At 37.5% G+C, this 25,972-nt stretch overlaps 1 protein-coding gene across 1 annotated transcript in view; it reads left to right on the top strand.

Moving 5' to 3' along the window:
- The window catches only part of LOC135222873 (dolichyldiphosphatase 1-like), a 205,597-nt gene that overhangs the window by 165,998 nt on the left and 13,627 nt on the right, over positions 1 to 25,972 (top strand). The window contains exon 5 of the mRNA XM_064261222.1: positions 20,594 to 20,722. Coding sequence (XP_064117292.1) covers positions 20,594 to 20,722 — 129 coding nt within the window. The remainder of the gene's footprint in view (positions 1 to 20,593; positions 20,723 to 25,972) is intronic.

Here is a 25,972-nt window from a genome sequence, read left to right as displayed (position 1 = left end):
AGCTCTCTTTTCTGACAATGTCACAGCTGTGTCTTACCTAAAGAAAGAGGGAGGAATGAGATCGGCAGTGCTAAACAACATAGCTCAGAGAGTTTTTCGTTGGTGTGAGGACCACAAGGTTTCCCTGATCCCTCAATTTGTGTCGGGGAAACTCAATGTCTTGGCAGTCACATTGAGTCATTCTCAAGAAGTTCTCAGGGGCGAATGGACTCTGGTGCAGGAAGAGGTGCAGCATCTGTTAAGGAGATGGCCAGCAACTGTGGATCTCTTTGGCACAAGATTGAACTTCTGCCTTCCAGTATACTTTTCTCCAGTAATAGACCCCATGTCGTGCAGGACGGATTCAAAGCTGCACTCCTGGGACAACCTTCAGGTGTATGCCCTCCCTCCTTTCGGGTTAATCCATCAAGTACTTGTCAAACTCAGTAGCAGTACCAACATGCAGATGACCTTGATAGCCCCATTCTGGCCCCAAAGACTGTGGTTTCCAGACCTACAAATGTTAACAGAAGCTTCAGTACTCCTTCCAGAGAGGAAAGATCTTCTCAGACAGCTGCAATTCCATTACTGCCACCGGAACCTCTGCGTACTAAAGCTAGCTGCTTGAAGACTGTCCAGTGAGCAGCTCATCATTCAGGACTCTCTAAGGTAGTGGCTCGCCAACTGTCTTTCTGTCTGGGAAGGTCAACAAGGAAATTATACCAAGCTAGGTGGGCCATGTACCGTTACTGGTGCTGGAAGGAGGGACATAGCATTTCTCGTCCGACGATTGCTAAGGTGGCAGATTTCCTCCTTTTCTTGAGAAAGGAAAAGAAGTTATTGTATTCAATGATTGCTGGGTACAGGTCGGTGCTCAGTAGCCCATTCAGGTTTCACCTGCCAGAACTTGCGACCAGTAGGATTTTACATGATATTTTAAGATCCTTTAGGATATTCCGCTTTTGGCCCCCTCGTGGTATTTAGTGGCTGTGTTGAAATTGTTGAGCTCTTCGGCTTTCAAACCCTTAGAAGCATTTATCAGGCCAGGATATTTTTCTCTCATATTTGCCAGAATTTATGGCAAAGCTGAGGTCAGAATTGAGCTCCCTTCCGAGAGCATTTAGAGTTTCATCATTAGAGGATTTCATAGAAAATAATGAGTCGGAAATGCGACTGCTCTTCTTCACATCCAAGGGCACACAGTATCAGGGGGATGGCTACTTCTTCAGCTTTATTAAGGAATTTTTTGGTGTCGTCGATCTTAAGAGGCGGCTACTTGGAAGTTGGTGTTGGTTTTCACTACTTTTTATCTTAGGGATATCCAGTTTTCTTCAGAGAAGGGTTACTTGCTAGGTCCCTTTGTTGCGGCCAACTCAATTTTATAATTCTCATATCGGTAGGGCATTAGGGGTTCAGGTAGTTGGTGGTGGTTTAGGATCCTTTACAGTCTCTGTAGGTTAGTGTTAATTTTAAGTGTATTTCTTGTATGTCTTGGAGGCTGGCAGATCCTGATCGTCATGTTGGAACTTCTTCATCTCTTGGGCCCAGTCATCTCGTCAGTGTGAGAACTCGAGGGGCCTGCTCACTCAAATTCTCCTCCAAACATGAAAGGCTAGATAGCCACATGGGAGGTTTAATTTTTCCCTCCATACATGAGAAGTATAGAATACCTCATGGGAGGCAATTAAGACTGAGACAAGACCTTAGATACGAGACTGACGTTGAAGTACTTTCTCCGCAAGCATCACCACCTACCAAGTTGGACAACTAGATTAGGTTACATACTTTTACACATGGTGGGTTGATATTGAGTTCCCTACGTATGTGCTGTTGTCAGGTCAGGCTGATTTAGACTAATGCCACCTTTTAAATGTTGTCAACCCTTAAACGCCGATTGGACGTATTAAACGTCGACAAAAATTGTCTGTTGGGTGCCGAATTAACGCATGAAATGTCAACGCAAAAAAGTTTTTTTTTTAAATTCACGGAAAAATAGTTATAGGCCTACTTGGGGAAAACTTTTGTATCATGCACCTTGAGGGATGCTGGGAGTTCACGGATCAAGCTGTTGTTTTGTTTACAATCGTTACCCAGCTGCGCAAGCGCGAATTTCTTTCTTCTCGCACTAAAAAGCATCAGCGACACATCTCGGAAATTATTTCGTCACTTTGACATAATTTTTGCACCATTTTATATTACCCGTTACATAGAGTTTTATATATGAAAATGTGCGCAATTTCATGTAGAATACAACGAAAAACAACCAATGCTTGTAGCTTTTATCAGTTTTGAAATATTTTGATATAACAATAAGTGCCAAAATTTCAACCTTCGGTCAATTTTGACTCTACCAAAATGGTCAAAAAACGCAATTGTAAGCTAAAACTCTTACATTCTAGTAATATTCAATCATTTACCTTAATTTTACAACAAATTGGAAGTCTCTAGCACAATATTTCGATTTATGGTGAATTTAAAAAAAAAACTTTTTCCTTACGTCCGTGCGGTAACTTCCGAAAAAATTAGACATTTTTTTGTCCGATTGTCGTAATATTTACACAGTTTTATATTAGCCGATACATAAAGTTTTATATATGGAAATGTGCACAATTTCATGTAGAATATAACAATAAACAACCCATGGTTGTAGCTTTTGTCAGTTTTGAAATATTTTTATATGAATAACTATAAGTGCCAAAATTTCAACCTTCGGTCAACTTTGACTCGACCAAAATGGTAGAAAAACGCAATTGTAAGCTAAAACTCTTACATTCTAGTAATATTCAATCATTTACCTTCATTTTGCAAAAAAATGGAAGTCTCTAGCAAAATATTTTGATTTATGGTGAATTTAAAAATAAAAACTTTTTCCTACGTCCGTGCAGTAACTGCCAAAAAAATCAGACATTTTTTCAACCGATTGTCGTAATGTTTGCACCGATTTATATTAGCCATTACATAAAGTTTTACAAATGAAAATGTGTGTAATTTCATTTAGAATACAACTAAAAACAACCCATGGTTGTAGCTTTTATCAGTTTTGAAATAGTATTTTCATATAAATAACGATAAGTGCCAAAATTTCAACCTTCGGTCAACTTTGACTCGACCGAAATGGTCAAAAAACGCAATTGTAAGCTAAAACTATTACATTCTAGTAATATTCAATCATTTAACTTTATTTTGCAACAAATTGGAAGTCTCTAGCATAATATTTCGATTTATGGTGAAGTTATGAAAAAAACTTTTTCCTTATGTCCGCGCGGTAACTCTTCCGAAAAAATCATGAATTTTTTTGTCCGAAAGTCGTAATGTTTGTACCGTTTTATATTAGCCGTTACATAAAGTTTTATATATGAAAATGTGTGCAATTTCATGTAGAATACAACAAAAAACAACTAATGGTTGTAGCTTTTATCAGTTTTGAAATATTTTCATATAAATAACAATAAGTGCCAAAATTTCAACCTTTGGTCAACCTTGACTACCAAAATGGTCGAAAAACGCAATTGTAAGCTAAAATTATTATATTCTAGTAATATTCAATCATTTACCTTCATTTTACAACAAATTGGAAGTCTCTAGCACAATATTTCGATTTATGGTGAATTTATGAAAAAACTTTTTCCTTACGTCCGCGTGGTAACTCTTCCGAAAAAATCAGAAATTTTTTTGTCCAATTGTCGTAATGTTTGCACAGCTTTATATTAACTGTTACATAAAGTTTTACAGTGTGGTCCCCGTATTTGCGTTCTCCAGATTCGCGGATTTTCCGACGATAAATAATCACTAATTAGTGTATATTTTGATGTTATTTTCATGCCTAAATACATTTTTATGATATAAAAATGATTTACTAATTCTGAAATATTAATATTGAACCATACTGTATTAGTAAGTTTAATAAGATTAAATGATATCACATAATAACTAATATTTCTCTCTCTCTCTCTCTTACAGAGATGTATGCTTTTTTTATGATAAATGATTTACTAATTTTCAAATATTAATATTAATGTAAAGAGCAATCACTTCAATAAAGAAAGTACTACAGTGAATTAGTAAGACTTTAGTTCTTTCGAACTCAAGGTCTCTCCTCCTCTCTCTCTCTCTTTTACTAAGACGAGAGATTTTTATGGTACACGTATGTATAATATGTTAATTAATATTTTCATATAATAATAATAATAATTACAATAATCATATGTGAAAGTATTTTATAAATACTACATCAATTCTCTCTCTCTCTCTCTCTCTCTCTCTCTCTCTTACAGAGATGTATTTTTTGGATGATGATTTACTAATTTTCAATATCAATATTATGTAAACAGCAATAATATAAATTCATTAAAGAAAATAGTAAAGTGAATTAGCAAGATTTAAGTTATAAATAAAAAGAATTATGTAAGAATGAAAGAAAATGCATTTTACCCCTCGTCTTTGAACTCCAGGTAGCCAAGCAGAGTTGGCTGGGGTCCAACAAATGTCAAAACAGGAAGGGGAGTGTTGCTATCAAAGGATCATGAAAATTCTCTCTCTCTCTCTCTCTCTCTCTCTCTCTCTCTCTCTCTCTCTCTCTCTCACTCTCTCTCTCTCTCTCTCTCTCTCTCCTCTCTACTGAGATGAGAGAATTTCTATGATAAAAGTGTGTTTTTTATTATATTTTTGCATAATAATAGTAATATAAACTAATTTCAAAATTAAATATATGATAGTATTTTAAAGAAGTACAATAAGCTATCCATTTCACACTCTTGTAACTAAGGATAGCTCCCCCTCCCCCCCCCCTCTCTCTCCGCCTCTCTTTCTCACTGCCATCCTGTCAGTATCTCTCGCAGCGCCATCATCTCTCTCTCTCCTCTCTGCTTCGTCTCTCTCTCCTCGTCTCTCTCTCTCTCCATACGAGAATACTAGTATGTCTTAGTGGTAACTCGCCCTCTGTTTGGGCTGGAAGTGTATGTATAAGTATATCTTTAAGAACATTACTACATTTTATGGTAAAATAATAATATACAGTACTAGTTTACAAATAATATTAAGTTTATTGAGATTAAACAGTAACAATAACATTCTCTCTCTCTCTCTCTCTCTCTCTCCTCTCTCTCTCTCTCTCTCAAACAGTAACAATAACATCTCTCTCTCTCTCTCTCTCTCTCTCTCTCTCTCTCTCTCTTCTCTCTCTCTCTCTCTCTCTCTCTCTCTCGTCAAACAGTAACAATAATCATCTCTCTCTCTCTCTCTCTCTCTCTCTCTCTCTCTCTTACGATAATGTATTTGTTTTGTAGTGTAAAAATAAATGAATTTACCTTATAACAAATTTTCAAAACATTAATTAAGATTTAATTAAAAAATAGCAATTCCCCAGTCCTTTTTTTTTTTTTTATTTTTTTTTTTATTCCCACTTGGAGGAAGGTGGGCAGGGGAGTATATGACAGTTTGATATACAAATTGGGAGGGGAGGAAGGAGTCGGAGTCTAGGAGTTATTCTCTCTCTCTCTCTCTCTCTCTCTCTCTCTCTCTCTCTCTCTGTTATTTGCTGTAGGTATATATTTTTAATGGTAAAATGTTTAAGATGACTTTGAAATTATATTAATAATATAACCTCAAAGATTAATGCAGTAATAGGTTAGTAATTTTAGGTATTTGAAGTAGGATGTTATTAAAGGTATACATTTGGTATCTGAACTTTCAAGATAGGCAGTTATAAGCATTTTTAGTGGCGGTTTTAACTATTCGCGGTTTATAACTATTCACGGGGGTGTCTAGTACACATCCCCCGCGAATACGGGGGAACACTGTATATATGGAAATATGCGCAATTTCATGTAGAATATAAAAAACAATCCATAGTTGTAGCTTTTATCAGTTTTGAAATATTTTCATATAAATAACGATAAGTGCCAAAATATCAACCTAAAGTCAACTTTGACTCAACCGAAATGGTTGAAAAACCTAATTGTAAGCTAAAACTCTTACATTCTAGTAACATTCAATTATTTACCTTTATTTTGCAACAAATTGGAAGTCTCTAGCACAATATTTTGATTTATGGTGAATTTTTGAAAAACAAACTTTTTCCTTATGTCAGCGCGGTAACTCTTCCGAAAAAATTATAAATTTTTTTGTCCGATTGTCGTATTGTTTGCACCATTTTAAATTAGCCGTTACATAAAGTTTTATATATGAAAATGTGCGCTGTTTCATGTAGAGTACAACTAAAAACTACACATGGTTGTAGCTTTTATTAGTTTAGAAATATTTTCATATAAATAACAATAAGTGCCAAAATTTCAACCTTTGGTCAAATTTGACTCGACCAAAATGGTCGAAAACCGCAATTGTAAGCTAAAACTCTTACATTCTAGTAATATTCAATCATTTACCTTCATTTTGCAACAAATTGGAAGTCTCTAGAACATCATTTTGATTTATGGTGAATTTACAAAAAAAAAAAAAACTTTTTCCTACGTCTGCGCGGTAATTGCCGAAAAAATCAGAAATTTTTTGTCCGATTTTCGTAATGTTTGTACCGATTTATATTAGCCGTTACATAAAGTTTTATATATGAAAATGTGTGCAATTTCATGTAAAATACAACTAAAAACAACCCATGGTTGTAGCTTTTATCAGTTTTGAAATATTTTCATATAAATACTGATAAGTGCCAAAATTTCAACCTTCGGTCAACTTTGACTCGACTGAAATGGTCAAAAAACGCAATTGTAAGCTAAAACTATTACATTCTAGTAATATTCAATGATTTACCTTTATTTTACAACAAATTGGAAGTCTCTAGCACAATATTTCGATTTATGGTGAATTTATAAGAAAAAAAACTTTTCCTTACGTCCTCGTGGTAACTCTGCCGAAAAAATCAGAAATTTTTTCGTCCGAAAGTCGCAATGTTTGCACCGTTTTATATTAGCCGTTACATAAAGTTTTATATATGAAAATGTGTGCAATTTCATGTAGAATACAACGAAAACAACCCATGTTTTGTAGCTTTTATCAATTTTTGAAATATTTTCATATAAATACTGATAAGTGCCAAAATTTCAACCTTTGGTCAACTTTGACTCAACCGAAATGGTAAAAAAATGCAATTGTAAGCTAAAACTATTACATTCTAGTAATATTCAATCATTTAAATTTATTTTGCAACAAATTGGAAGTCTCTAGCACAATATTTCGATTTATGGTGAATTTATGAAAAAAAAAAATTTCCTTATGTCCGCGTGATAACTCTTCCGAAAAAAGCAGACATTTTTTCAACCGATTGTCGTAATGTTTGCGCCTTTTTATATTAGCCGTTACATAAAGTTTTATATATGAAAATGTGTGCAATTTTATGTAGAATACAACTTAAAACAGCTCATGGTTGTAGCTTTTATCAGTTTTGAAATATTGTCATAAATAACGATAAATAGAAAAAATTTGACCTTCGGTCAAATTTAACTCAACCGAAATGGTCGAAAACTGCAATTGTAAGCTTCAACACTTATGGCCTAGTAATATTCAGTCAATTACCTTCATTTTGCAACAAACAGGAAGTCTCTAGGACAATATTTCGATTTATGGTGAATTTTTTTACAATTACTTTTCTGGTGGGCTCAGCCGTGTCGCTCCGTGAAATGTGTCCTCTTTAGCACTATTTCTAGTAAAATATTGCTATGATACCAGAGAACTGCTAAATTGGACATGTCAGAAGTCTCTGACTCGCTCACCTAAATAAAAGGTGTCGGTATAGAACTGGGGCGAGTGTTAAACACTACCACAGTAACCCCTCCCAATAGCCTTTTCCTCATCAAAAGACCCTGAAAACGGGGAGACCGACCTATAGGTCACACCCAGCACCCTGTTGAAGGGGACTGCGGCGTCATTCTTATCGATAGCCTCCCAGCGTTGCACGCTTTTTTATAGCTATCTGTTCTTTTTATTGGTTTCGTTATTCTTTTTCGTTATGGATCGTCAATCTGCTCTTCACCCAAGTTAAGTACTGGTTTCGCCCCTTTTTCTGTATTTAGGGAGTGATTTTGCCTTTCGTTTTGCCTTTATTTAGGATTTTTGTTAGGCGTCTCCTCCCGTAACGAGCGGTAGCGAGCCGCCATTACCTCGTTCCCCTTGTTTTGTACCAATTTCGAGCGGTGGCTTCTTTCAGTAATCAGTACCTATATATTTATTTTATATACTCGTACTTATGGTATTTCAGTATATATTTTCAGTATTTATTTTATTATCTCTTGGGTGGCAGTTACTTTTTCGATCTTGTTTGATCTACGTTTATTATGTTCATGATTTCCTGTTTTTCAAGGGGGTCGGCGTTCGTGCACGTTTCTTTGTTTCGTGCTTCGTTGTTTTTCTATCGTTCCCCTTTTCCCCCTTTTATTTTAGTTTGGGTATTTTATTTCCATTCAAGAATTCCCCCTTTTTCCTTTATTTTCGTACAGCTTACCGTTGTTTTCGTTTTGGTCGGTGTGCAAGTAAGTTTTTCACTTGTTGCTCCCACACTCTCACCGAGTGGCCTCCATTGCGTTTTATATTTTTTCGTATTTTCATTACCCTGTTAAAGCAGTTTTTTTCCCTTAGCTTTAAGTAATTGATTTTATTTTGTCTATGTATATTTGGGTGTTCGGTCGGCAGCTAGCCATCATAGGCTTTGCCTGCGTTTTCCTCGTGATCCTTTATTCGCGGGGAATCGTTGGTCACGTGATCGTCCCCCCCTTCAGCCCTCCCTCCCTCCCTCCCTCTCTCGTGGGACTCCCCGTAGTTTGGTGCCGCTCTCGTTGTTTGTCGCTGACGGCCGGTCCCCCCCCCACCAGCTGAGGGGAGGTGTAGTGGGTCTCCCAGGTACCTTGGGTGTCTGGGGATGTTCGCTTCTTAGCCCGACCGCCTCCGGAGTTGTTAGTCGCACTGCGTTTCAGCCTCGGCTTCCGTGGATTGTTGCGCTCTGCTTCTTTCACTCCCGGAGCTTACATCCACCCGCCTAAAACATTCCCTCTCCGCATAAGGCGGGTTTAGATTCCGGCCGCTCCCGGAGTCCATTGAGGGTTATGTTTACGGAAGATACTCTTCCGTAGGCGGAGAGTATATTTGTTATTTTAGTTTTTATTATCATTATTTTTATCTTTATCTATTTTATTTTTATTTTTCTTGCCACGGAACTTGCGAGTTCATGTGGCCGTCCCGGGTTACTTCGTGTACCCCCCTCTCCGGGTCATACAGCTCCGGGTATACAAAACTCCGGGTGGTTTTTTTCCTTACACAGTCCCCGGGACGTTAACATATGAATATATTTATACCCTTTCTTTTCTTTATAGCCCGGAATGCTCCGGCACAAAAAAAAAAAAAAAAAAGAAAAGAAATATATTTCATTATCCTATTAAGTGTGTGCAATTGGTTCTTATATATTATTGCACTTACAGGCCTCTCAGTGTCTGGTTGCCGGCTGTAGTGCTGCTCTGCAAGATCCGTGCGGCCATGACGTTTGTCGGGGCACGCCCCCTGTGCAGTGCTGCTTCCTGTTCCGTGTCTGGCATCATGAAAAACTGTTTTGCCTGGCTACCTAACCTTGGTACAAATCTGGCTGACCTCTCGGTAAATTGCCGCACTGCTGATTCTATGTTTATTGTATTAAAAAAAAAAAAAAAAAAAATATTGAAATGAGATGAATAAATGATCAAATTAAAATTTCTTTAAATTAAATTACATTGTTTAATCAATAATTATAGAATAATGTTTCAAGGAATTTTACTTTGGTATTGACACATTCCTTGCATTACAGGCTGAGCAGTCTATTAAGGATGCTGCACTCTCCGCCCTCAAGATCTGGGTTGGAGGGTTTGGACGGAACGTAGGGAAGGCTAAGCCGTATATTCTGTCCCGAGATATGGCGACTTTGCTCTTCCCAGCCGGAAAATCTGCCCGGATACGTCGATCCAAAAGTAGCGGCACCAAATTATCAAATCAATACAAGACTCAGTTATTGAACAGCAAGAGGCGGAATTGCCGGACCTTGGACTAGAGGAAGTCTCACTTGAAGTGGTTGAGATTTTGCCCGTTACACTAGGCAACGGGTACAGGTAACAGTGTTAATGAGGCTAGCTTAGTTAGTCACCGGGATCTTTCCTTGAGTGACTCTGATTCTTCCTCTCCTTCTACTTTCCAATTCCTTCATGGGTTTCACAGGAGGTTTGCCTCCCAGGTTGCACTCCTTCTCTGTGATTCCTAAACTAAAGAAAAAACCTGCGGGTAAAACCTTGCTTAAAGGCAGATCAGAGACTATGCCAAGGCCTGGGCAGTCACCAGAGGTTCATACACATATTAAAACTAAAATAAAGTCACTTTCCAAACCTTCAATCCCAAGGTCTCAAGGAGGGAATTCTTCCTATTGCCCTACAGTCCCATTCATTAACCTCTAGGGACCGGATACCTCATAAGGTACCGCAAGAGGGACAGGATGATTCCCTTTCCGTTGACCAAGACCAGTTCAACACAAATATTCTAAATCAGGTCAGTAGCCTTGGTAGTTTACTCAGCTCAGTTGCAGCAAGGTTTGAAAGAAGTGTTTAGCAGGTTAGGTGCTCAGGACTCCCTGATTGCAGGTCTCAGACAGGAGTCGGCAGTTTCGGCCCCCTTCTAGTAGCTTGATGCAAGCTCAGAGCATGCCTGACGGGTCCACGCTCCCTCCCTTCCACCCCGGTAATCCCTGGAGGGTGCTAACTTCGCTCCGTTTGTCAATGGGATGTTGACTATAGAAGGTTTGCGGCACACGTAGGCTCGAGGATTTTCAGTTTTTACTTTTTTCCCCGAAGGTTTACAGCCTCCATTTATCGGCTAATGTTAGGCTTTACGGAGGCAGCTCTGGTTAGAGAGGATAAGGTCCCCAAGGAGACTGTTATCTTTCTAGAGATCAGGCTCAGCAAACATGGGTACGGAGCCTAGAAGAGTGGGACTGCTCAAAATACTAGAATAACAGCTTTTAAAAGTCCTTTCACCATGTTTACAACTGATGTCGGCAACCCCTTACCTTTTACATCAAAGTAGCAGAACTAACACTCCAGGCAGTGACTCGAGAAGAGCCCATGCCCCAGCTTAGGGAGACAGATCCCACATCTTTACTACTCCCAGGTAGGGAGGATTTGTGGGAGGATTTGCCAGCTACGTTCTCGGTAGGCAAGCTGAAGCCAGATTGTGCAATCACCTTGTTTAGTGAACGCCTTCCTAGGCTGTCAGACGCATTGATCCAAGCCGAATTTGACACTAAGACACGTCTCGCAAGGTCTCTTAACTCCCTAGTGATGACAGAGACGGCGGCTTGGGAGTACGCTCAGGAGCTGCTGTTTAAGGTCATTGCGAAGTCGTTACTTTTAAGCATGCAATGTGACTTGTCGACTTTGCGATTGCTAGGAGAAATTGCAGGAAGCATGTTTCTGTCTGAGGCGACGATAAGGCACGAACCCAACAAGCTTCTAGCTTCCTCAATCTGGGGTGCAGATCTCTTCCCAGCTTCAGCAGTATCCGAGGTTCAGAGCGAGGCATCACGTCTTAACCAAAGCATCAGGTTGCGTGGAATCCCTTTCAAAAGGAAATCAGAGTCTTCTTCCTCCAGTTTTAGGGGTAAGAAGAGGCAAAGGAAGTTCCTACCTTTCCAAGTCCCGCAACAGCATCCTGTGCTACAAGCTGTTCCAATTCAACAGGTATCCCAGAACCTTCGACTTCTAAGGCTCAGCCTCAGCAACAGCATCAATTTGTCTTTCCTTTCGCCGCCGTCTAACCAACAGGCCTCCTCACAGTATTCAGTGTCGCCCGCTTTTAACCGGTCTATGAGAGTCGGGCATTTCACCCCTTTACCAGAGTTGCTAGGGGTGGCAGGGCTAGAGGATCCTTTCGCCAGCGCGGAGGAGCCAGAGCCCAAGGGCAAAGAACTAGAGGTGCAAGGTCAGGCAGGAGGATCCCGGCCTTCATCATCTCAATGAAGTTTCTCAGGTAGGAGGCAGGCTGTACCTCTTTCGTCATCGTTGGGGGTGTCAGCAGTTGTGGGCAAAAAGCATAGTATCCAGAGGCCTAGCTGGAGTTGGATCAAAGGTCCTCCTCCACCCATCACCTTCTATCAGGAACAAACGCAGGAATTGATGGATTACTCCAAGGACCTTCTCCAGAAGGGAGCAATCTCCAAGACGAAGAACTTGAAATTTCAGGGTCGTCTATTCAGCGTCCCAAAGAAAGGGACGACAAAAGAAGGGTGATCTTAGACTTGTCCCGTCTAAACTTGTACATTCGTTGCGACAAGTTCAAAATGCTGACCATCTCTCAGGTGCGGACCTTATTACTTCCCGTGTGGCCGTCACCACCTCTATAGATCTTACAGACGCCTACTATCATGTCCCGATAGCTCGGCACTTCCAGACCATTTCCTCGGCTTCAACTAGGGAAAGAAGCCTACTCCTTCAAAGTATGCCCTTTCGGGCTGATAGCACCAAGGGTTTTCACGAAACTGGCGGAGGCAGTGGTGCAGGAGCTAAGATCCCAGGGTATATTGGTGGTGGGCGTACCTAGACGATTGGCTAATCTGGGAGATGGACAAAGGCAAATGTATGAAGCCCACGGACAAGGTCATGTCTTTCCTGGAATATTTAGGGTTCAAGATCAACAGGACCAAGTCCCGGTTGACTCCGGAGTCCAAGTTCCAGTGGCTAGGGATTCATTGGGACTTGGATTCTCACACTCTTTCCATTCCAGCAGGAAAGAGAAAGGAGATTGCCAAGGCAACAAGACAATTCTTAAAGTGCAAAGAGACTTCGAGAAGAATCAGGAGAGGATCCTAGGCTCGCTCCAGTTTGCCTCAGTCACGGACGTTCTGTTGAAAGCCAAGCTCAAGGACATCAATCGAGTTTGGCGTTCGAAGGCAAATGCCAAGTGCCGGGACCAAGTTCGGCCCGGATACCTCTGATTCTCAGAAACGCCTGCGCCCATGGACAAGGCCGCCAACCTAGCCAAGGAGTTTACCGTTGCAGTTTCCTCCCCCGTCCCTATTGGTGCATACGGACGCATCGCTGACAGGTTGGGGAGGTTATTCACAGCACGAGAAGGTTCAGGGAACTTGGTCACCTCACTTCCAAACACTTCACATCAACATTCTAGAAGCTATGGCAGTGTTTTCTGACTTTAAAAAGCTCCGTCCTCCAAAGAAGACTCATATCCAGGTTGGTCCTCGACAGTGCAGTAGTAGTACACTGTAATACAGAGGTGGTTCAAAGTCAAGTCATGTGAACCACGTGATGATAGCAATCTTTTCCTCTAGCAGCCAAGAACACCTGGCATCTGTCGGCTACTCACCTGGCAGGAGTCCACAATGTAGTGCAGACCCCGCCCTGTCTCGGTCGGTCCCTCTGGAATCAGAATGGTCACTGGACCAAGAATCCTTCGAGAGGGTTTTGCCAAAGAGTACCAGGTCTAGAAGTAGATCTGTTTGCCACAGAGGCAAACCACAAGCTGCCTTGTTATGTAGCCCCCAATCTGGACCCTCTGGCATACGCTACGGACGCCCTGAGCATAGATTGGAACCAGTGGTCGAAAATCTATTTATTCCCTCCAGTGAACCTTCTCCTGAAGGTGCTGCACAAGTTGAGGTCCTTCGGAGGCAGGTGGCTCTCATAGCCCCTCACTGGCCCACCCAAGAGCAACTGGTTTCCCCTTCTCCTGGAACTAGGTCTTCGCCTCACCCTCTCCCGGACTTGAGACTATCGCAACAAGTTCAAACGAGGACTGTGTTCGATTCCTCAGGTCTTCACAAAACCCTAACTTTATGGATTTCATGAAGTTTGCAGGTAAGAGAGTAGGCGACATTGATCCACAGAACATGTTGTTCTTGGAGTCAGACAAGAGAGAGTCTACGCTTCGCCAGTATGACTCAGCAGTTAAGAAATTGTCTTCGTTTCCTCGAGAATCAAATATCAAAGTAATGACATTGAACGTGGCCATAACCTTCTTCAGGTCTTTGTTTGAACAAGGCTTGGCAGCTGCAACAATTACAACCACTAAGTCAGCTCTGAAAAAGATTTTTCTTCTCGGGTTTGGTATCAATCTAACCGAGTCTTATTTCACCTCCGATATCCCAAGGGCATGTGCACGTCTACGGCCCGTTCACAGACCGTCGTCAGTTGTCATGGTTTCTTAATGATGTTTCTTAGGTTAGCCTTGGAAACAGACAACTTCAAATGTGATTACCAACCATTTTGCGTAAAACTCTGTTCTTATTGATCTAGCTTCAGGTGCCAGAATATCAGAGCTGTCATCTTTATCTAGAGATGAAGCGCATATTGAGTTCCTTTCCTCGGGGGACGTGTTGCTTTCGCCAAATAAGCAATTTCTAGCTAAGAATGAAGATCCCTTGATGAGGTGGTCTCCATGGAAGATTGTCCCCGCTTCCGCAGGATCCATCGTTATGTCCTGTTAAAACTCTTAAGGACTATTTATCTAGGACGTCTACCTATTCCGAAGGCCCCCTTTTCATTAGAAAAGATGGTGGTACACTATCTCTAAAAGGCATTAGGCAGCAGATTTTATAATTTTATCAAGAAAAGCCAGCCCAGGGTCATTCCCCAAGGTGCATGACATTCGGGCAATAGCACTTCTGTTAACTTCTTCAAATATATGGATTTTGATGATCTGAAGAAGTATACTGGTTGGAAGTCACCCTTGGTTTTCAAAAAGCACTACCTTAAGTCTTTAGAGGATCTTAAATATCATGCAATAGCTGCAGGGAGCCAGTGTCTCCCACTGCTACATCATTATAGTACCGTCCTTGTGTCATATGAATCTGTTCAATTATGCCAGCCTCATTAGCATTTTACCTACCTCAGCAAATGCCTTAGCTATTAGAATAAGTGTATAATCATGTATAGTTTTACGTACATACAAATTATCTGTAATTATTTTATTATGTTTGTGACTTGTTGCAAATGTTGCCACATGTTTTGGCCTATATAGTATATTTTGTAAATAAATTGTATTTTTCCAATTCTAAACTATTTTATTATTTCCTTTGATTTCATTAATATGATTTTTCCTTTCAGGATAGTATTAGCTTGGTGTTTCTCTGGTACAATTTCACGGAGCGACACGGCTGAGCCCAGAAAAGGGATTTTGACGTAGGAAAAATCTATTTCTGGGCGAGGAAGCCGTGTCGCCCAGTGAAATCCCCCCCTTTTTTCCTTTTTTCCTCCCCCCCCTTGCTGTGCACCAAGCTTCTTTGCTATCGATAAGTATGACGCCGCAGTCCCTTCAACAGGGTAGCTGGGTTGTGACCTATAGGTCGGCTCCCCGTTTTCAGGGTCTTTTGATGAGGAAAGGCTAATTGGAGGGGTTACTGTGGTAGTGTTTAACACTCGCCCAGTCTATACGACACCTTTTATTTAGGTGAGCGAGTCAGAGACTTCTGACATGTCCAATTTAGCAGTTCTCTGGTATCATAGCAATATTTTACTAGAAATAGTGCTAAAGAGGACACATTTCACTGGGCGACACGGCTTCCTCGCCTAGAAATAGATTTTTCCTACGTCAAAATCCCTTTTTTTTTACGTCATGCATCATATTGTGATAATATTTTCTCTGTGTTGCTTTGATTGTTTTACAATTTGTTATATACCAAAATCATTGCAATTTAGTGTACAATACAACGAAAAAATAATTAACTCATTAGCTTTAACTGTTTTCCTCACAGCAAGATTTGTATACAATTATATATGAAATTTTTTTTTCGCACTCATATATTCCAAAAGTTATATATGATGATGATATTTTTTTTCCATTTCTGATGGTTGCATACTAAACTTCAGGCAATGAAAAAAAATGTGCCAAAATGAACTCTTAATCTTGAAAATTAAGCGTGCTGTGATTTTTAAAAAAAAAATTTTTCCGCTTCGGCGCTCACTCGCAAACGCCGCCAGCATATGGGAGACACACACGGAAATACCGGCTCAGCGATTAAGGGTTAATTGGGCTAATTCAGGTGTTCAGGGAGTGTATTGCAATATGAAGTTTTCTTAATAAAACTAATATTGTAATATAGTGGACCCCCCATATTCGCGTTCTCGGATTCCCAGACTCACACATTCGCGGATTTCTCTCTGAAATGTTTTCCCGCGTTATTCGCGGAAAATTCGCCTATTCATGGTATTTGTCTATGAGAAATATCCACAAATTCCTGTTTTATTTTAATCAATTTCATCGTAAAATGCACTTTTTGCAATAAAACTATTAAAAAACCAGGTTAAAAATTTTTAGTGGGTTTTTCTTGAGTTTTAACTACCAAAATAGGAGATTTTAAGCATTTTTATTAAAAGGGTTCCAACTATTCGCGGGTTGTAACTATTCACGGGGAGGTCTGGTACACATCCCCCATGAATACGGGGGGACCACTGTACTTAACTGAACACCTGAATGCTTCCCACCCTCCTCCTCCCCTCTTCAATTTGATAGTGAATGACTCCGTTGAGGAGGTAGGCCTCTGGCGGCTGGTATTTGCAGCAGATTTGCCAACGATACCACAGGTAACTCAGTAAACAAATTTTGGTAGCGCTGACAGTTAAATACCCACTTTGAGGGAAAACTGGTTCCATGCAACGTAAAAACACCATACAAACAAAAAACTTTCTGGGAAAAATTTGTGGAGATGTAGTTCGGTCTGGTCAGTGACCAGGGCTAATTCAGGTGTTCAGGTAAGTATTACAATATTAGTTTTATTATGAAAACTTCATTTTAATTAAAACCCATCAATCATATATATGCCTTCCATTTGGAGTCTTTAATGTTCCCAGGTTCAGTAGTCTTTTGTTTAATGCCATAAGTAGCAGTCTTACTACACATGCCACCTGGAGCCCACGGTATATCTCAATCATCTTCTGCACTTTTAGGTTGGCCTTGTAGCACTTTTGACATCTTTGTTCACTATTCACCAAGAGTGTGTACTGAGTGTACTACGTGTATTATGAATAATTTTTATATAAGTAACTTACCAAGTAATTACTACTTAACAATTTGTTCCACTTGTACGGCAGCTTGAATTCAAAATTTGCAGGCAACACTTCAAACATCTCTGTAGTTGACTAGTTCCACCCATCAGTGGGAATATTAGCCCTCTTTCGCCGAAGGGGTATAATAAATATCGTCTCCCGTATGCCGAGGCAGTCTCGGAGTGAGCGCCGAAGTGGAAAAAATATTTTTTTCAAAAAATCACAGCGCGCTTAGTTTTCAAGATTATGAGTTCATTTTTGGCTCCTTTTTTTGTCATTGCTTGAAGTTTAGTATGCAACCATCAGAAATGAAAAAAACTATCATTATCATATATAAATAATGCGATATATGATAGCGCGAAAACAAAATTTCATATATAATTGTATTCAAATCGCGTTGTGAGCAAAACTGTTAAATCTAACAAGTTAATTTTTTTTCATTGTATTGTACAATAAATTGCAATCATTTTGGTATATAACACCTTGTAAAACGATCAAAGCAACACAGATAAAATATTATCACAAAATGATGCATGAATTCTTAATGCGCGGATGTAAAAAAAAAGTTTTTCAAAAATTCACCATAAATCTAAATATTGTTCTAGAGACTTCCAATTTGTTTCAAAATGAAGATAAATGATTGAATATTTCTATACTGTAAGAGTTTTAGCATACAATTGCTGTTTTTGACCATTTCGGACGAGTTAAAGTTGACCAAATGTCGAATTTTTTTATATATTTTTTTTATATGCAAATATTTTGAAAATGAGAAAAAGCTACAACCTTCAATTATTTATTGTTGTATTCTACATGAAATTGTGCACATTTTCATATATAAAACTCTATGAATCGCCTAATATGAAACGGAGCAAATATAACGATTATGCGACGTACACATTTCGGAGGTTTGCGGCGGAGAATCCGCGCACAGAGCTCAGAGGGAAGGAAAGTTTTTTTGTTTAAATTCACCATAAATCTAAATATTGTGCTAGAGACTTCGAATTTATTTCAAAATTAAGATAAATGACTGAATATTACTAGACTGTAAGAGTTTTAGCTTACAATTGCGTTTTTCTACTATTTCGGTGGAGTCAAAGTTGACCGAATGTGGGTTTTTTTTCTATTTATCGTGATATATATGCAAATATTTCGAAAATGAGAAAAGCTACAACCTTCAATTATTTTTTGTTGTATTCTAAATGAAATTGTGCACATTTTAATATATAAAACTTTATGTAACGGCTAATTTAAAATAGTGTAAACATTACGACCATCGCACGAAAAAATTTCTGATTTTTTCGGAAGAGTTACCGCGCGGACGTAAGGAAAAATTTTTTTTTTTCATAAATTCACCATAAATCAAAATATTGTGCTAGAGACTTCCAATTTGTTGCAAAATTAAGGTAAATGATTGAATATTATTAGAATATAAGAGTTTTAGCTTACAATTAGGTTTTTCGACCATTTCGGTAGAGTCAAAGTTGACCGACGGTTGAAATTTTGGCACTTATTGTTATTTATATGAAAATATTTCAAAACTGATAAAAGCTACAACCATGGGTTGTTTTTAGTTGTATTGAGCATGAAATTGCGCACATTTCCATATATAAAACTTTATGTAAAGGCAAATTTAAAATGGTGCAAACATTATGACAATCGCACAAAAAAATTTATCGGAAGAGTTACCGCGCGGACGTAAGGAAAAAGTTTTTTTCATAAATTCACCATAAATCGAAATATTGTGCTAGAGAAGTCCAATTTGTTGCAAAATTAAGGTAAATGATTGAATATTACTAGAATATAAGAGTTTTAGCTTACAATTGCGTTTTTTTACCATTTCGGTAGAGTCAAAGTTGACCGAAGGTTGAAAATTTGGCACTTATCGTTATTTATATGGAAATATTTCAAAACTGATAAAAGCTACAATCATGAGTATTTTTTTTGTTGTATTTTACATGAAATTGCACACATTTTCATATATAATACTCCATGTAACGGCTAATTTAAAATGGTGCAAAAATTATGTCAAAGTGACAAAATAATTTCTGAGATGTGTCACTGATACTTTTTAGTACGATCTGAAACTGAAAGAAATTTGCGCTTGCGCGCCTGCGTAACGATTGTAAACAAAACAACGCCTTGATCCGTGAGCTCCCAGCATCCCCCAAGGCGCGTGATTCAAAAGTTTTCGGCTGGTAGGCCTATAAGTATTTTTCCGCAAATTTTTAAAAAAACTTTTTTTATGTCGACGTTTAATACGTCCAATCGGCGTAAGAGGGTTAGGAACTATTTTAGCAGATAACCTCGTTCTGTTCCTGCCAGGCTCAGCGTAAACACCAAGTACTGGCGGCATCTTATTCATTATTTTCCAGTTAATAATAGAATATCAGTGGTGTACACATCCAATGAAAGTGAATTTAGTAACCTTCATGAAATCTCAGGATGAGTTTTTTCTTGTTTTGTTATTTTGCCTTAAAAGTAAATCTTTTAGGTAAAATCATTTTTTATACTTAGGCTACATGCTAGCTGCTATTATCTGCCCTAAAAGTAATTATCTTATCCCATTCTGTTAGGAAGAAAACTTTTGCATTATGTTTTGTTTACATAGCCTCGATAACTTGCAAGCCTTCAGTAAATAATTTGGCCTTTAAATTAAATTGTCAAATGGTGTTTTTCTGGGCATAGGCACTCGCAAGTCGCCAATAATAATTGCCTTAAAAGTAGTTCTTGAATGTTTTGTCATTCTATTAGGCTAAAAAGCTAGGACAAATTTTTGCCTTTTTGTTGTTGTTGTGTGAATTAATGATTTGGTTTATGAATCTCAATTATATATTCAGTAAACTTTTAATTCCTCTGATCCTTTATCAGTAATTAAGTGAAATGTCTCAAGTAAATAACTTTTCTGTGATTAGAGGTGTGGGATAGTATCTCCCATTTTCTCAACATTTGAATACTTTTTATTTTAATACTCTGCCAAAGTGATTCTCTGTTCAATTTATCTCTTTTCCATAATTTATGATAAATTAGATTAGTATTGAATGAGGGACATTTCATAGAAAATATATTAATTAGCTATTAGAAGTTAACTTTGTTTTCTCAGTACGTAATACTGAATTTGCTGCCGTATTACTATACACGATGAAAACCATTCATGAAAGATCTATTGGTAATATATACAAAAAAAATGACCGAAACTAACATATTTTCCCTTTAATTAAAGAAGAGAAATTATAAGTAGAGCTACAAACTTAAAACTGTGAATTTAGAGGACCAACTTTTTTATATTTGCAACCCTCCAGACTTGTTGGCAAGAAAAAAAAAGTGAATGGAGGGACTCTAGTCAGTAGAGCTCATGTCATTGTGTTAATAGCACATGAGATAAGTCAGACTTTAGCCACCAAGATAAATGAAGATAAGGCATTTGTAAAATGGTTTTTATTATGAAATGTACAAGATTGTTTTATAAGACCATTATATTATTAAGTTACTTTTAATATGTAGTTGCACATACTTTTTTTATTATGTACATTAATACGTAAGTGACTTTTGTCATGAAATTATATTGCATAAACCTAAACTGTGAGCATGCATTTGTTTTTCAGAGTGTATCTGTTATATCACACTTGGAGCCAAATTATTTGGGGTGCTGTGATTGGTGTTATGCTGGGTGTCAGTTGGTTCTCATTCACACACGTGGTATTATCACCATTTTTCCCTACTGTGGCATCATGGTCAGTAACTTGATATTTTTATTGATAATTAGTAATTACCAGTATTTGTTAGATTTCATTTCAATTACTAAAGGCATCATTTTAAGGTTTTTCATGGAGAGCCAGTTACCACCAACCAGATTTAAAATTTTTTTGAATACTGAATAATAGGTTGCTAGTAAGGGTTTTCTTGGGATTGAATAGTATGTCCAATGTTTTAGTAGATATTTTTTTATCTGTATAGACAGGAGGGAATCAGATGCACTTCATGTAATCAATAACACTGAATTACTGAGAGATGAAAAGGTCAGATTACACAATAGTCAAACTGCAATGAAGATTTGGTAGGAGAGTGGTTAGAAATATTGGTAAAATATTTGTCATCATCATCCTGAATGTCTTTACCTCCAGTTTTTTCTTTATGGGGTTATACATAGGTAATAAATTCTCTGCACTCTTCTCTGTTTATTGCTCATTCTGTCTGAACCTAAGCCAAGTCTAAGTCTTCATCTTTTCTTTCTCCATGATTTCCTGGGTCTTCATATAGGTCTTCATCCTGTTATGTCCATACCTAATGTACTGCTTTTCTGATCAATTGTAAGTTGATAATCAATCATCATTGACATGTTTACGGTATATCCAATTTGATTTTATGGGATTAGAAATGCATTTAGCTTTCTCCATTCTTGTGTTTCTTATGTACATTATTCTTGAATTATCAGTTTTATTGGACACACACACACACATGAACACTTGAATTATCATGTACCCTCCTATTAGCCTTCATCCTGCTACTTTCTTACTTACTGCTTTTCTGACTAACTTCTTTTATCCCGTTCTCCCAGTCTAATCAAATTATGTTCACCTGTCTTTGGATATCCTTTATCACACTTGGGGAAAGGCTATTTGTTAATTGAAGTAAATGTTTCATAGTGGCTGCATATTTAAGAGGTCTTGGGAGGAGCACAATCTCTACTTAATACTATTTATTGTTATATTATACACTGTTTTAACCAGACCATTTAGATCTTTCTGTACTATTTTCATTTTGTTGGCTCAAAATGTTTGTTCTTGAGTAAAAAAGAAAATTAGAGCAATGTATGCATAAGAAGACAGGCATATTAGAAGAGACCAAAGGAATGGATGAAAAGCTACAAGAAAAAAAATGCAGCAAATTAAGGGCATGCTGCATGGCTTTAATATCATATGAAGTGTGCTGCTTAAGGCATATAGTATTCTTGCATTGGGAAAGGAGCAGAAATGTAATTAGAAAATTAACTCATTAAGATTTACAGTGTGCTGTGTTTGTGACAAGCTACAGATTACAATAGTGTTTTTGCAGTGTCCTTTGGTCCCAGCTGTGCTGCTTTCTACCTTTATTTATTTCCATTGGTCTCTTCTCATAGCTGATTAACTTCTAACATTTGCAGTTCTCATTAACCCTCTTACGCCGATTGGACGTATTAAACGTCGAGTCAAAATGTCTCCCGTATGCCGATTGGACGTATCATACGTCGGCTCAAAAAAGTTTTTTTAAAAATTCGCGGAAAAATACTTATAGGCCGGTACCAGCCGAAAACTTTTGTATCACGCGCCTTGGGGGATGTTGGGAGTTCACGGATCAAGGCGTTGTTTGTTTGACAAATCGCTACGCAGCGCGCAAGCGTAATTCTTTCTTTTTATCGCACTAAAAAAGTATCAGTGACACATCTCGGAAATTATTTCGTCACTTTGACATAATTATTGCACCATTTTAAATTATCTTTTACATGAAGTATTATATATGAAAATGTGCGCAATTTCATGCGCAAATACAACTAAAAAATACTCATGATTGTAGCTTTTATCAATTTTGAAATATTTTCATATAAATAACGATAAGTGCAAAAATTTCAACCTTCGGTCAACTTTGACTCTACAGAAATGGTCGAGAAACGCAATTGTAAGCTAAAATTCTTATATTATAGTAATATTCAATCATTTGCCTTCATTTTGCAACAAATTGGACGTCTCTAGCACAATATTTCGATTTATGGTGAATTTATGAAAAAACTTTTTCCTTACGTTCGTGCGATAACTCTTCCGATAAATTTTTTTGTGCGATTGTCCTAATGTTTGCACCCTTTTAAATTTGCCGTTACATAAAGTTTTATATATGGAAATGTGCGCAATTTCATGCACAATACAACAAAAAACAACCCATGGTTGTAGCTTTTATCAGTTTTGAAATATTTTCATATAAATAACGTTAAGTGCAAAAATTTCAACTTTCGGTCAACTTTGACTCTACCGAAATGGTCGAAAAAACGCAATTGTAAGCTAAAACTCTTATATTCTAGTAATATTCAATCATTTACCTTCATTTTGCAACGACTTGGAAGTCTCTAGCACAATATTTCGATTTATGGTGAATTTATGAAAAAAAAAAATTACGTTCGCGGCGGGGTAACTCTTCCGAAAAAATCAGAATTTTTTTGTGCGATTGTCGAAATGTTTGCACCATTTAAAATTAGCTGTTACATAAAGTTTAATATATGAAAATGTGCGTAATTTTCATGTAGAATACAACTAAAAATGATTGAAGGATTGAAGGTTGTAGCTTTTCTCTTTTTTCGAAATATTTGCATATAAATCACGATAAACAATATAAAAAAAAAAACCACGTTCGGTTCAGTTTCAAATTTGACTCTACCGAAATAGTTGAAAAACGCAATTGTAAGCTAAAACTCTTACGGCCTAGTAATATTCCGTCATTTTTCTTAATTTTGAAACAAATTTGAAGTCTCTAAAACAATATTGTGATTTATGGTGAATTTTTGAAAAATATATTTACCTTCACTCCGCTCGCCGATTCGCGGCCGCCAAGTCTCCGAAATACGTACATGGCATTATCCTAATATTTGCCCTCCTTTTTCATATTAGCCTTTTTTATAGAGTTTCATATATCAAAATGTGGGCGCAAATTCATGAAGAATACAATAAAAAATAATTGAAGGTTGTAGCTTTTTCCATCTTCGAAATATGTGCATATGAAAAAATATATATATTAAAATTTCGACATTCGGTCAAATTTAACTCGTCTGAAATGGTCGAAATCTGCAATTCTAATCTAAACTCTTACAGTATCGTAATATTAAATCATTTGTCTTAATTTTGAAACAAATTGGAAGTCTCTAGAACATTATTTAGAATTACGGTGAATTTTGAAATAACATTTTTTTACGTCCGCTCGTTACGAATTCGTACATCATTTTGTGATAATATTTTTCCGGTGTTGCTTTTATTGTTTTACTTATTATTATATATCAAAATGATTGCAATTTAGTGTACAATACAATGAAAAAAAAAGTAACTCGTTAGCTTTGACCGTTTTGCACAGCGTGATTTGAATACAATATCTATGAATTTTTTTTTTTTGCTACCATATATCGCATTATTTGCATATGATAATGATATTATTTTTCCTTTCTGATGATTGCATACTAAACTTCAGGCAATGAAAAAAAAATGAGCCAAAAATGAACTCTTAATCTTCAAACTAAGCGCGCTGTGATTTTTTGAAAAAATTATTTTTTCCGGTTCCGCACTCACTCCAAACTGGCGCCGGCATACAGGAGAGGTTTTGATTTTTAGGGCTTCGGCGTAGAGGGTTAAAGAATAAATCCTTTGGTTTAGGCACTGGAGAGTCTTAAGCAGTGTAACTCACTGGTCATGTTGAATTCCATTATATGAACAAATATTAGACATTAAGGATGACAAACTCTCCAGAGTACTCCATAAAGGACAAGTAACAACATTAAGACAAGAAAAAGGTCTTCATCTCTGGAAAGAGTGGAGTTGGACTTGTAGTGTCTTTAGGAAATACTAGTTAAGTAAAGTTTTAAATAGATTATACATAGTAGAAGCTGAAGTAGTATGATGGTAGTTTCAAAGATTTAAGATTAGAGCAATCAGATTTTCAGATTAGATGAATTACTGCGATATATTTTTAATAAGAGGGAGGGGATAACCAGACATTAACATTGAGGTGGACAGGTGTTAGCATAACTATAAGTTCATGCATAAAGCCCATAGTGAATATTGCCAAAATGTTATATGGGCAATATACTTTGTTGGATTATAATTTAAGGACAAATAAATCCAGCAGACTATGAGAGTAGATAGCATATGCAAGGCAAAGAAGGGTTAGATGAGGAGGATCAAAAGTTTTGTAATCACTTAAAAAAAAAAAAACCAGTTCAGTTAGGAAATATTAGCCAGTGAGTGGCCTTTTCCTGGAGAGCTAGCTATCCAGAGGTCTGTTCCTGGAAGACAAGGGAAGAAAACTTGATTTTTCATGAAATAATTTTTTATCATCCAAACCCATCACTCATTTGTAGCCCATGTTCATTTTTTCAAATGTCCAAAAACTGCAGACATTTGGTTAACAAACAGGTACACAGCAGTCACCTGCCTCATTTTTGTATAGTCTGGATGGAGGCTTTGGAAAATCAACGGGCTGGTAGGAGGGCCTTTGAGTGGTCAGTTTATAAGAAAAACAGGTTTGTTTTATAAAGAAATGAGACTTACTCTAACTCAACTTATTGCTTTTAATTGGTCTCAAATGCACTCAAATAGGAAGTGGCCTTTTCCTTGAGAGCTAGCTATCTAGAGGTCTGTCCTGGAAGACAAAGGAAGAAAACTTTATTTTTCATGAAACAATTTTTTATCATCCAAACCCATCACTCATTTGTAGCCCATGTTCATTTTTTTCCATGTCCAAAAAATGCAGACATTTGGTTAACAAACAGGTACACAGCAGCCACCTAGCTCAGTTTTTCTATAGTCTGGATGGAGGCTTTGGAAAATCAACGGGCTGGTAGGAGGGCCTTTTTATGAGTGATCAATTTACAAGAAAAGCCGGTTTGTTTTATAAAGAAGTTGGACCTATTCTAACTCAACCTTTTGCTTGTAATTGGTCTGAAATGCACTCAAAGAGGAAGTGGTCAAGGTGCTGAATGCCTAAGAGTATAGATGAATGTAATCTGTAGGATCCATAGAGAGCTCTCAGATAGGTAAAGAACCCAAGGCTCTGGCAAGTACATGGTTTTATATGAGAATGGAAGAATCTCTGAAAGAAAAAAATAGGTGCTGTTGCTTCTCTTGGAAAAGGAATTAATTTAATATCATTCATATTGTGACTATGTATTTCATTCTCCCTTTGGATTTTTCCAGTCAAGTAAAAAGTATAAAAAAGAAAATGGAAGTAACATTAAAGCCTTTTGGGATAGG

Source organism: Macrobrachium nipponense, chromosome 8, assembly GCF_015104395.2.
Source record: "Macrobrachium nipponense isolate FS-2020 chromosome 8, ASM1510439v2, whole genome shotgun sequence".
Classification (NCBI taxonomy): domain Eukaryota; kingdom Metazoa; phylum Arthropoda; class Malacostraca; order Decapoda; family Palaemonidae; genus Macrobrachium; species Macrobrachium nipponense.
The sequence above is the reverse complement of the archived record's forward strand: the minus strand, read 5'-3'. Positions and strand labels throughout refer to the sequence as shown.